This window comes from Abramis brama (assembly GCF_963993115.1).
Source record: "Abramis brama genome assembly, chromosome: 3".
NCBI classification, from domain to species: domain Eukaryota; kingdom Metazoa; phylum Chordata; class Actinopteri; order Cypriniformes; family Leuciscidae; genus Abramis; species Abramis brama.
Window position 1 is genome coordinate 31364675 of NC_139965.1, and position 12866 is coordinate 31377540.

Sequence of the window (12866 nt, forward strand, 5' to 3'; positions counted from 1 at the left end):
AAGTCCCAAAAAGTCGAAGTGTTCCTTTAAACAGAAGAAAGAAACTTGAACAGGTTTGAAACAACTTGAGGGTGAGTAAATGATGACAGAATTTTTGGGTGAACTAGGCTATCCCTTTAATGTTTATTCATCTATGCTGTCTGGAACTGAGTGTGCTGATTTGCAGATAAGCACCTCATTAAAAATGTGTCCAGATCTGGATGGCACACTCTGCTGTGAGCGCTAATAGAGTGCACACAGACGGGCACAAGGTCAGATCAAGCTGATTTACATGTTAGACATTTTTCCTTGAATCCCAAACAAGGTGTCTGATCATTTTACTCTAATAACAGTTTATGTGGCGCATCGCAGTGCGGACTGCTTTGTGATCCTGTCACTATATAATAGAATAAGGGAGTTACAAATGAAATTTGGCATGACAGAAAACTCAAAGCCAGAGCACCTCACACAGAGCTGTTGCTCATTTCACATGCAAACTATTTTCAACTGCTGTGTCAGTTCCTTCACATGTTATGAGTAACAGTGCTTTGCTGCACTCACACACACTTCGGGTTTGCTGTCAGGTCCAATGCAGTTTGCACTGCTAACAGCCTCTTTGCTATGACAGGATAACAAAACAATCCACACTGCAATGAGCAGTTTGATGAACATATTTAATCATTATAATTTTTTTGCAGTTTATGCATACAACATTTCTTACTATTATCAATGTTGAAAAGTTATGCTGCTTAATATTTCTGTGATATTATTATTTCTTCATGATTCTTTGATGAATAGAAGTTCAAAAGAACAGCATTTATTTAAAATAGAAATCTTTTGCAAAATTGTAAATTTCTTTACTATTACTTTTGAACACGAGTATATATATATATATATATCCTACATTAAAAAAATAAAAATAAAAAACTTTAGTGGGGTCAATGAAAACACTGGCAAGTAAAAGTCTGAACCACTGACCTAAGTGGGAAAGCAGAAAAAGAAAATCCTAATTACTTCACTGTGACTGGTCGGGCAAAGTTTCTAAACATCTTTGCAGTCATTCAAAAGTAGACTTCTATGAGCCATTGTCTGATGTCAGTAAGTTGTGGAACTACAAAACTAATCTTTTGTGCCGCTTAGTTTAAAAAAAAACAAAAACAATGTTTTAACTGGCAGTGGAAAATGAGAAACAGTATGATTTCATGGTACATTGAGACCTTTTCATATCAAAGAATCAAGGAAAGCTTGATTTGACCCATTCAAACAAGTCTACTGCCTCACCTGCGTAGGTAATCATCATCTTGTGTGTCTTCAGGCATTTCCTGGTTTAAGGCTTCTTGTGATACGTTTTCTGAACGAGAGGTGGCAGATGGCCGGTAAACACGCTCTAGCTGGCCAGTTTCCTGGTTGTAGACCAGATCCTCATGCCGACTGGTAGCTGTGCTGTGGGAAAAGGGTACGTGAGGCTCTGGGGTGTCTGGGCTGGGCTCTATTGGTGCGCGTTCAAGTAGGTGATGATCAGAATGAGAGACTGGGGCTACGCTTTGAAAGGTAGGACTAGTAGGTTGCCAAGCTGCGTTTCTCTCAGCAGATGACGGCTGACCGGTTCTCTCCCAGCGCTGAGTACCCCGATTATAGGTGAAGAGGTTGTGGCAGACTCTACAGCGATTCATGTGACTGTGGGAGCGGTTTTCGATGCTGTAAAGTGGCTGGTAATGAGATGGGCCCGGTTGCTCTGGGTCAATGTTGTTATTAAGCATTTCCTGAGTCTGCTGGTCCTGCCTGCTGCCCTCTAGTGGCTGCACTAGGTCCTGCATTTGCTCATAGTCCATGAAGTAGCGGTTAAGGTTACACTGCAGAACGTTGCGGATGGAAGAAGGGCTGCTGTGCCCCTCTTCCTGTGGTGGGCGGTGCCTGCTAGAACTAGTCCCTGATGAGCTGCCACTGCTATGAGGAAAGCCCCATCCATCACTAGCAGAGGTGTAAACAGGTGATTGGCTGGAAGTTCCTTGCTGTCGCAGGACAGAATGCAGGCTGACGGAGGAAGCACTGGTTCTGGGTGGAGTCAAACTACTACCTCGTCCATTAAGCACACTGCTTGTCCATTCTGCCCCAGGAAAACGGCCTCCACCTTCCCTGCCTGGCGGGTGCTGCCGGAAAGGTGGAATGGGTGCCATTCCAGCCACTCTCCTCCTCCCAGAGCTAGAAGAAAGGTTCCGCACGTTGCTCCCACCACCATACACACAGCTAAATGCTGAGGGCCGATTTGCAGCACGAGATTCGACAGGAAACCGCGGTATCCGTGGCTCTGTGCGTGCAGAAGAAAAGGTGGATGCGTGTGATTGTCCCTCCAGGGAGGCGGAGTCGGAAGAGTCCTCGTCAGGCGGAGACGGAACCCTCGTTGATGAGCAACGGCTACAGAAACACACAACTCCGAGTGGCTGAACGCAACCATGGTATGGCAGCCGGGAACGATCCCTCAGAACACCGTAATGCCCAGACGAATCAGAGGCCTCGTCAGTGGAAGCAGCAGGAGTGCCTCCAGCCTGAGGGACTGAGTTGCGGGAAGTGAGGATGTGCAAGAAATTGTGCAAGATTGGTGTGCGTCTTACAGGCTGGGACTGCAGGAAGGAGCGCTGACGGAGATGAGGCATCTCCACACTGTCCATTGGAATCTCAGGATCATCATCATTCTGCAATGCACAAATACAAGCACATTTACAGTAAAAAAAAAGACATATTCGTAGCGTCTTGCGTCAAAAAAAATGTTTTGTGTCAAAACATTTCCAGCAAAAAGTATCACCTGCTGATTTGAAGGGTTTACAATGGCAGTTAGAAGATAGTGACCCAATGGATCAAATCTCACCAACCTGCAAAAACACAGAGCACAAAAGCATCAGATGCACTGACATCAGATGTAAACTCTGATTTGCCTGTATCTAAATGTTAAACATTAAAGGGATGGTTCATCTGAAAATTCAGTCATCACATACTCACCCTCATGTTGTTTGAAATGCTTATGACTTTGAAAAAAAAAAAAAAAAAGATGATATTTTTAATGAAACCTGAGATTTCTTTCTCTCTATTGAAAGCCCATTCCACCAAAACCTTGACACTTTAAAAAGTTCATAAAGAGATTGTAAAAATAATCTATATGAATCAAGCATTTTTTTCCAAGTCTTCTAAAAAGATCTGATCGCTTTAAGATGAACAGATTTAATTTAGGCTTTTCTTTATATATAAAACATTGATCTAAACAAATTCATAGGGTGCATCAGATATGGTAAACGGAAGCTCAAATGTGAACAAACCTCTTGTTTTTTGTGCATCAAACAAACATGTTTGATCTTTTGTTTACTATATTTGATGTGCTCCATGTATGAATGTAACTCTATACCCTTGATTCATTTAGTATACGCGGATCCATGAATATGCAAACGAGCCCCACCTCCACTCACTCACACCAGCTCAGAATAGCTTATCCACTCTGTCAACTTTACTGTAGTAAAAGCTGCACAATGGCAAGTGGAAATAGTGGTTTAATTCAGCCATATGTTTGAACCAGAAACTGATTCAGAAGAAGAAGTGGAAAAGTGAATAATACAGGTTCGTCTACAAGTCGATGTATCAGAATGGTAATGCGTTTTATGTATCGCTCTCTACATGTCGAGATTAATTATTGATGTTTATATTTTCTACCGGGTGTTCAAAATATGTAGTTTTGTGTTTTATATTGTGGTCTCCGGGTAACTGGCTAACTCACATTATTACTGTCTTACTGAAATACTTCTGCTGATCAGTTGTCGGCCACTATTACCTAAAACTGTGTCTATTAATGCAGATTGTCTGTCATTCTTACTACTTTGAGTAATGATAAAGGATGGAACAAGATTTGTTTTGCAAACTTTAATGTTACATCAGTCATTCACGTTAGTACTCGGCTAACGTATGCACCGTTATTGATACAGTTAAGAGTTCCCGCATGTGCAGCGCAATAAATTAGAAATACACACACACGGGTTTGTTGATGGACAAACACTTGTTAATGCTGATAGTGAGGAATTAACATCTGTACCTCAAACTGAGTAGCGTTTCACTGAGAAACGTCATGCTCAAGTTGTCTTTGCGATGGAGGTTCGGGTTAAATAAGTTCTTCCAATGTTTCATCGTCGGAATCGCGCTCGGATTGATATGGTAAAATCGACGTCATCGTTACTGTCTTTACAGTGTGTACAATCGCTAAGGACTGAGGAAGCCTCTGGAGCTGAAGTACAGTTATGGTAATGGCCATTAGCTTCCGACAGGCGCTTTAAGGCCATGTCCACACTAATACGTTTTCGTTTGAAAACGCATCTTTTTCTCTCCGTTTTGGCCTTCCGTCCACACTGAGACGGCGTTTTTATTAATGAAAACGAAGCTTTTTGAAAACGCACTCCAAAGCGTATACATTTGAAAACGCCGTTTTCGCGTAGTAGTGTGGACTGTGAAACCGGAGGGATTTAAAAACGATGACGTAAATTTAGTCATGTGAAGCATATTGTACCAATAGATATTCATGTTTATACCAGTATTGTGCCTGTTATGTGCTATTCACTTTCACACTGTTGCTAAAAATATTCTACATTGCACACTCTTCATATCACAGTCCTGCAAAGATGACAGAATTTACTCACATTTGCTGTCCTGCGGTAATACATGAGAACAGTCGCGTTTTAGACCAAACATATGGTGTCTGCGTGCGACCTGGACGCATCAGTGAATGGTGAGATATTTTACTAAATAAAATTATCCTGTCAATAGAATTGCGCGATAACTTCATTATTTATTTTTCCATCTGAATCATATCAGTGAGCTTTTGTGGGGTTTTACACATGCGCAGTAAAGGTGAATTTAGCGTTTTCAGGCGTTTTTCAAAAGTTTCTCATCCACACTGAAACGTCCGAAAACGCTTGAAAACGCTAGTGTGGACGGAGAGCGTTTATAAACGAAAACGCCGTTTTCAAATGTATCCGGATTAATGTAGACGTAGCCTAAAGCTGTAGATCAATCACTACAGACTGGGCCGTCTGGCCAATCAGAGCAGAGTAGCTCACGAGACTGATTCATCCAACAAGTTGTTTGAGAATCATGGAACAATGTGGTGATGCGTAATGTATATCATGAGAAAATGAAACTGTTTTTTGACCTTTGAAACCGGTTGTAGGAGACCTCAGGGCTCGAGACTAACGGCGTCCTGGGGACGATAGAAAATGTGTTTAGGACGAACAGAAATATTCTCCAGGACGCCTACAGGACGAAAGACATTTTTGTATGCGTGTTCATTTATTACTAGCCTATTAGGGTAACTTACTTAGAAAATGCCTAAATTAACCGACCAAGCGCTGACTACAACGGAGCGCGTCTTCTCATGCTGTTACTATTACTATCACTGGCCGGCTACTCACCCGGAGACTTGTTTCGCGGTACATCTATCACATGGCTTATTTTCACAGACAAAAACGAGACGATAACTAAATAAAAATGAATGTTTTGAATGACAAAAACCATGACGAAAATCTATTGACATTTTCGTCAACGAATAAAAACTAGACAAAAATGTTAGATAGTGACGATTTGGGAAGCGATCCAGTCAGAACTGATGTCCTGCGTTTGTGGTAACGTTAGATGCGCACATTTGTACTGTAACGTGCTGATCTACCCAGCGGCACACGGGTTGACATGCGCTGCATGTCTCATAAAACGTTAAAAAATGTAAACGTCTAGGAGAATGAGTAGAGCAGACATATAGATCTGAATAAGAGTGACGACGCAAAAAAATAGCTCTATTCGGTACGGTTTTCTGTGCGCACTCACCCGACCCGAAGCGTGCAGCCATGCACATAAACACCTATTGATACTTTGCACTCACGTGATATCTGGCGGGCAACAAACACGGTTAGTGCATCCAATCGCACAACAACTATCTGACATGTCGTGTACGCCTCAAAACACCAACTTTTGTATATTAAAACTGGCAACGTCCTGGCAAGATCCTTGATTAGTTTACTGGTTTTCGTTGCTAGAGAATGACGTTCTTGCCCGCCAGCCAGTACAACTGACGTCACGTGCAAAGTATCAATACAGCGCGCGAGTACTGAATTGAGCTCTCTTTCGTGTCTGAATGGACAAATACACACAACATTATGTCGAAATGTCCGTTTTGGAGAGTATTCACGTAAACTATGTTGGTTATGTCTTAAACAGTTTTGAGTATATCGGATGTGCATCAGTGAAATTGGATCCGCATGTCATTGGACATGATCCGATGTCTTAAAGTGACAGTGGGTAATACACCTAATGCGGTCTGTATCCTTAATATTGATCAAGCAACAAAAGAAAAAGAGAAAAGTACGGAGCCCGGGAAGTCACCTGTAGGGAAAAAAAAAAAAAATCCGTGGCGACGGTTTGGCAATCCGTCCGCTCAGTTTATAAACCGTACTCACGAATTCTCAAACTGTTCCCTCGGTTTAACAAATCGTGCCCACGGATTAATAAACCGTACCCACGAGTTTCTAATCCGCGCTCTCAGATTTGTAAACCGTGCCTTCAGTTTTTGCAATCTGTAACGTTACCCACAAATTCATAAACCGTGCCCACGCTTTCGCAATCCGTTCCCACGGGTTTGTAAACTGTACTCACGGATTTGTGACTCGCCCTCATTTTAGAAGAACACGTTGTTAACGAATCCTATTGTATTTTGTTTTATTGAATATTAATGGAATACATCAAATTGACATACGTCTGAATGCTTACAGTGATTCTCAATTGTAGCGGGTATGGGTGGAATATACGATTTAATATGAATGACGTGCATCAAAATATTTTGTTCATTTGTGATAATCTTAGCACTTTATTATTATTTTCTAACCTGTATTATGACTGATATTTGACGAATTGCTTTGTTCATTTTTTTGTAAGTTTTGGACAAAAGCGTCTTTTAAATATATAGCCTAAAATGTAATAATAATAATTATTATTATTATTATTATTATTATTATTATTTAAGTTATAAATGAACTATAAACGAGTTAACTTAGTAATACAGTAATATGTTTGTCATCAAATAATTTATCAATGTTTTATTATTATAGGCTATAACCTAACCTTTTACAGTTTTGGATAAAATAATAATAATAATTATTATTATTATTATAATTATTCATATTATTAAATTTTAGGCTACATATTTTGTCCAAAACTTACAAAAAAATGAACAAAGCAATTCGTCAAATATCAGTCATAATACAGGTTAGAAAATAATAATAAAGTGCTAAGATTATATCACAAATAAACAAAAATTTTTGATGCACGTCATTCATATTAAATCGTATATTCCACCCATACCCGCTACAATTGACAATCACTTTAAGCATGCAGACGTATGTCAATTTGATGTATTCCACTTAATATTCAATAAAACACTATACAATAAGATTCGTTAACAACGTGTTCTTCTAAAATGAGGGCGAGTCACAAATCCGTGAGTACAGTTTACAAACCCGTGGGAACGGATTGCGAAAGCGTGGGCACGGTTTATGAATTTGTGGGTACAGATTACAAAAACTGAAGGCACGGTTTACAAATCTGAGAGCACGGATTAGATACTCGTGGGTACGGTTTATTAATCCGTGGGCACGATTTGTTAAACCGAGGGAACAGTTTGAGAATTCGTGAGTACGGTTTATAAACTGAGCGGACGGATTGCCAAACCGTCGCCACGGATTGTTTTTTTTTCTCCCACAGGTGACTTCCCGGGCTCCGTAGTAAAGCATTCACTGCTCGTTAATAGCTTTAATAAGGATTCATTATATTTAATTCATACAAATAAATATGTCTGCTGCTTGAAAGAATAAAGAATGATGATATTTTTGAGATATGTAGTCACCAGTATTTATTTGTTATTTTTTAATCCAACCAACTCAAAAACGTTTTGAGCTGTATGGATTTTTATCTTCATTTTCGTATATGTAAAAAAAAAAAGGAAAAAAAAAAGAGATTTGTTCTGCATGATTACAAAAAAGCATTTAACTCAAGCATTTATTTTTTATTAAATCTGTTTTTTACCTGTTTACAGATAACTACTTTGAATGGAGCTAAATAAATATAATAATATATATCATAAACATTTTAATGGTGTTTTTATTATGTGACTAACAACTAACAACTATAGATGATAATAACAAAGTACAGAAACAACATGTTTATTTTGGGACGGTTGACATTCACTTTAGGACGGTTCAAATCGTTTTTCAGGACGGTTCCAGGACGGAGGTGAAAAAAGTTAGTTTGGAGCCCTGCCTCCAAAACAAAATTAGTAAACATTAAAATAGCATAATAGGGGCACTTTAAGCATATTAAAAAAACCACATAGACATATAAACAACATTTAAAACTTGATTTTCACCACAGGGTTTATATTTTAATGTTTATATGAGAATAAAAGCATAAAAAATCTGTTTATCTTATAAAGCAATTGTGTCCACTCAATTCATATGGATTTCTTTCACAATTTTTGGTCTTACATCTTTTTTGAAGCATAAAAGTTTGTTGAGTGACTTTCAAATTAGGGACAGAAACCTCTCATGCTACATTAAAAATATTTTCATTAGTGTTTTGAAAATTAGCGAAAGTCTATGGGGGCTTGGAACAAAATGGGGGTGAGTTATTGATGACAGAATTTTAATTTTTGTGTGAACCATCTCTTCAAATTAAAAACATTTACAATGCGCATCAAACCTGACTCTCTCTGTCTCGCTAGCAGTCTTCACCACAGTGAAGGGCTCCTTCCGACTCCAGTCCCATAGATGCAGCTCGTTGTTGCTGGCAATGAGCAACAGCTGAGCCGTGGGATGGAAAGCAAGGGATGCGATCGCTGAGTTACTCTCTGTGAGCCAGCTCTCACTGCCTCCCTGAAACAAAATCACATGATACTTTAACATTTGAGCAAAATTAAGTTGTGGTGACAAATGTACTGAAAAAAAAGTGTTGACAAAACAATCGTTCAATATGGGTGAAGTGAAGACTCACATGCAGGTCCCAGATTCGGACCTCTCCGTCCAGGCAGCCAGAGGCAATAAGGCCAGGTATGCTAGGGTGAAAGGTTAGGCACCAGGGCGTCCGGCGGTGGCCCACCAGAGAGTGAACACACCTTCCTGTCTTAACCTCTGTGATGTAGATGTTGTGGTTCACATGGGTGGAGGCCATTAAAGACCTACAAAGAGAAAAAAAACAAAAGTTCCTCTCTAATTATCTTGCTGATGAGGGGCCTGGGTGGTCTAAGATCTGATCAATGAGTCAGTTTTTATGTCAGTAGCCTATTTATTTATCAGATCAGTACTACTGAGGACTATGAAGGAGTAGTCAGAGGGTTATTACCTATCTGGACTGAAGGCCAGAAGAAAGGTCGAGCGGGGGCTGTCTGGTAACTCCACTTTCTGTGACACCGAAAGAAATTCAAATGAGAAGTGATTTCACTTTAGTCACATCCAAACCATAATATTAATGCCCATTCACACCAAGAACAATAACTATAACATTTTAATAATTATTTCTATGAGAATATGAATCCTATAAATGGAATCAGTTTTATAATGATTTCTTTTCAGCTGATGAAAGTTAAAAACAGACAGCCGATATATGATAATCCAATTATAGTAAATACTCTGAAAGCATGGAGATCAGCATGTAGGCTTGAAGGTAGATCTAAATTGACTTCTTTCTTTACACCAATATTAAACAATCCTGATTTCACTCCAGGAATTTTGGATGATGGTTTTAAACGATGGTGTTGTTTGGGACTTAGTAAGCTTGGGGATATTTTTTCAGCAATAAATTAATGTCATTTGAGGAGTTAACTCAGAAGTATCATTTGTCCAAATTAGATTTTTTTCGTTTCCTCCAATTGAGACATTATAACACTAATAACACAACACTTGTTAGAAATTGTGAAATTTCTTCTATTGAAAGGTTATTATTTTTATCATCAGGGAAAATGCCTCTGGGTAGGATTTATCGTTCAGTGTGCTCAATCTCTTCTGCTGATACACAGAGTATTAAAACTAAATGGGAAGAAGAGTTAGCTACTGACACTGATGATGAAACATGGGAAGCCATTTGGTCTAATGCTAAAAAAATATCTGTTTGTACACGAATGAGAGAAATACAATTAAAAATCATTCATAGACTCCATATTTCCCCTAACCGCAGGCATTTTTTCAACTCCTCTTTATCGCCTATGTGTTTAAAATGTAAAATTGAAAGAGGTACTTTAACACATTGTTTGTGGTCATGTAACAGACTGCAAAGGTATTGGTTTCTGGTGCTAGGGGAGATGGAAAGGATCTTTAATATTCAGCTAGATTTTGACCCAGTCTCACTGTTGTTGGGTATACCTAATAGATGCATTACTTCGTCTGCTAATAAGAAATTGTATAATATTCTATCCTTTGCTGCCAGGAAAAATATTTTACTCAATTGGATCAGTGATAAATCTCCATGCCAGAGAGATGGCACAAGATCATTTTTGAGTTGATTCCCCTGGAGCGCCTTACTTATGTGTTACATGGAAAAACAGGCCAGTTTTACAAAGTCTGGACCCCATATCTGGACGCTTTGGAACCTCGTCTTTCGCCCTATTATATGATGTATAATGTAACTGTGTAACTTTCTGGACATTGTACTGAGCAGGCGTTTCCCAGATGACAGTCTACAGTCCACAGATGAAGTGTCAAAGATCTGCGCATCAGTTACCTGGCTTTGCCATTTCATGCGCTGTGTCTTCTCCTCTACAAGCTGCTGTAGGATCCTGTGTGAGGCAAGACCTCGTGCTCCTCGCTCTCGACTAGACAGGATACACACGGAGTTCTTCTGTCCCACCTTCATCTCCACACACACGCTCACACCAGACCCAGAGCCGTCCACAGGCCCACACGCACTGGACCACCACTGCTACTACCACGCCATCATTCTGGGGTAGAAAAAATTTGAAAGTTTGTGAATATCTTAGAGCATCACAACTTGATTTAAAATAATATTCATTTGATGACAATGAGACAATTTCCCTTTATTTTGTTCGAGGAAGGAGTTATTTAAATGTGATGTCAAATCTTCCAGCATTGTACCTCACCACACACCGCCTCTAAATAACATCTCTGCACAATCAGCACAAGTGTCAAAGGTGATTACAAGGTGTAACAGAACATTTTCAAGTGTATCGAATCAACACTACAGAGCCAAATGATGGTGTATCCTGGTTGTGTCACACGAATAGGCAAAATTGGTCTATTTTATCATCACCTAATAAAGAGCCAGTCAAAACCTAGGTCACAAATTCACATCATCCAATGACAGAATGATTAATTTGACAGAAAAATATAAACTTTTATTGTGCAGTAAAAAGACAGTAGAAGAGTTATAACTGTGGGTAGAAAACGGTTATAATAGTTAACTAATTATTTTTTTTTAACTTAAAATAAATAACGTTAAATGTTAACTGTCATTTTACTAAAATAAAATAGAAAATATATAAAAACATATTTTATTTCAGCTAGCTGCCCAGGTAACATAAAATAACAAACTATATGAGCGTTTAAAAACTACTAAAATGACGAAAACAAGCCTAACTAAAATTAAAAATAAAACTGAAATCATATTAATAGAAACTAATTCAAAATATAACTATAGTAGCATTAGGTAACATATTTAAGCAAAAAGCAAAAGAAAGGCCAACAAAGATAAGAGCTAAACATGACAATAAAGCAGTAAAGAGATATCGTTAAATAATAATCTTTTTAGGCTAAATCATTAAAGAATGGTAAACGCCATTTCCTGTAATTGTCTCTGTTATATGGGTAAAAGTACCACACAGTGCAACTGATAAAAAGGCAATAATTATAAATATGTTACTTAAATTCAGGCATGCATTATGCATGAAACTAACAGGTTGAAAAACAGGCGGATAAGCTTTGCAGGTTTTGTTGCACTCTAATAAAACTTGAGCTATCATCCATCTGACAGGCTACATGTTTGACTTTAGCTGTTATATTCTGCTATTAAGGATATATAGGGGATATAAAAGGGCTGTAAACGGAGTGTCGCTTATTAAATTAACTTCATGGTCATGGAATTAAGGAACTAGTGAACATCATAACGTTGATTTACAATGTTTGTTTGTTTTTGAATGAGGAAATTAAGCTAACAGCTTTCACGTTTAGCAGTTAGCAGGCTACAGTTTACATGTGATGCATTCATTCTCACAGTTACACAGGGTTTCAATTATGAGTGTTTTTTAATTAAAATATATTTAAGACAACCACTCGGGGTCTCAGCTTTGGCCTACCTTTTCTTCATATTTGTGTCCGATTATACTCCTTGAAATCGTAGATATCAAATAAAACAAGTACGTTGGAGACCCTAAGCAGCAGGGACGTTGCCTAAATCGTCCCTGCTAATTTTATTTTCGGATTTACATATATGGGGAATATTCTTCTTTATTTCCGAAAATAGGGTCGCATGTACTTTAGATTTGTTGCTGTGTTCCTGCCAAAACGCGTACAGACAAAGCCAATGGAGCACAGATCATTCATAGTCAATTACCGAAAACATCGTTCATGCTCAAACCTTACATCACTTTGAGCTGTGACTGACCCTAAATCGGTAAAGATTAAACCGTTTGCTAAATGACAACTTGATATTTACTTTCTTAGTATACCTACGGGTATGAACATAATATTTAAAGATATCTATATGCAAATACAAATAGCTGCTATAGGAAACTGAAAAAGAATGGCCAACAAATGCTAGGCGTATTAATTCACAGCCCCTTTCCTTATAAAGATAGCAGGTTAATT

General features: G+C 38.5%; 1 protein-coding gene across 2 annotated transcripts in view; it reads right to left on the minus strand.

The window, feature by feature from the left end:
• ambra1a (autophagy/beclin-1 regulator 1a) overlaps positions 1–12575 on the minus strand; it is a 93958-nt gene extending 81383 nt beyond the window's left edge. For both annotated transcript variants that reach the window (XM_084108158.1, XM_084108157.1), the window contains exons 1-7: positions 12356–12575; positions 10768–10984; positions 9394–9452; positions 9046–9229; positions 8755–8927; positions 2783–2849; positions 1261–2672 (exon numbers count right to left, since the gene is read on the minus strand). In XM_084108158.1, coding sequence (XP_083964284.1) covers positions 1261–2672; positions 2783–2849; positions 8755–8927; positions 9046–9229; positions 9394–9452; positions 10768–10899 — 2027 coding nt within the window. In that variant the 5' untranslated portion in view covers positions 10900–10984; positions 12356–12575. The remainder of the gene's footprint in view (positions 1–1260; positions 2673–2782; positions 2850–8754; positions 8928–9045; positions 9230–9393; positions 9453–10767; positions 10985–12355) is intronic.
• Positions 12576–12866: the final 291 nt, after the last annotated feature.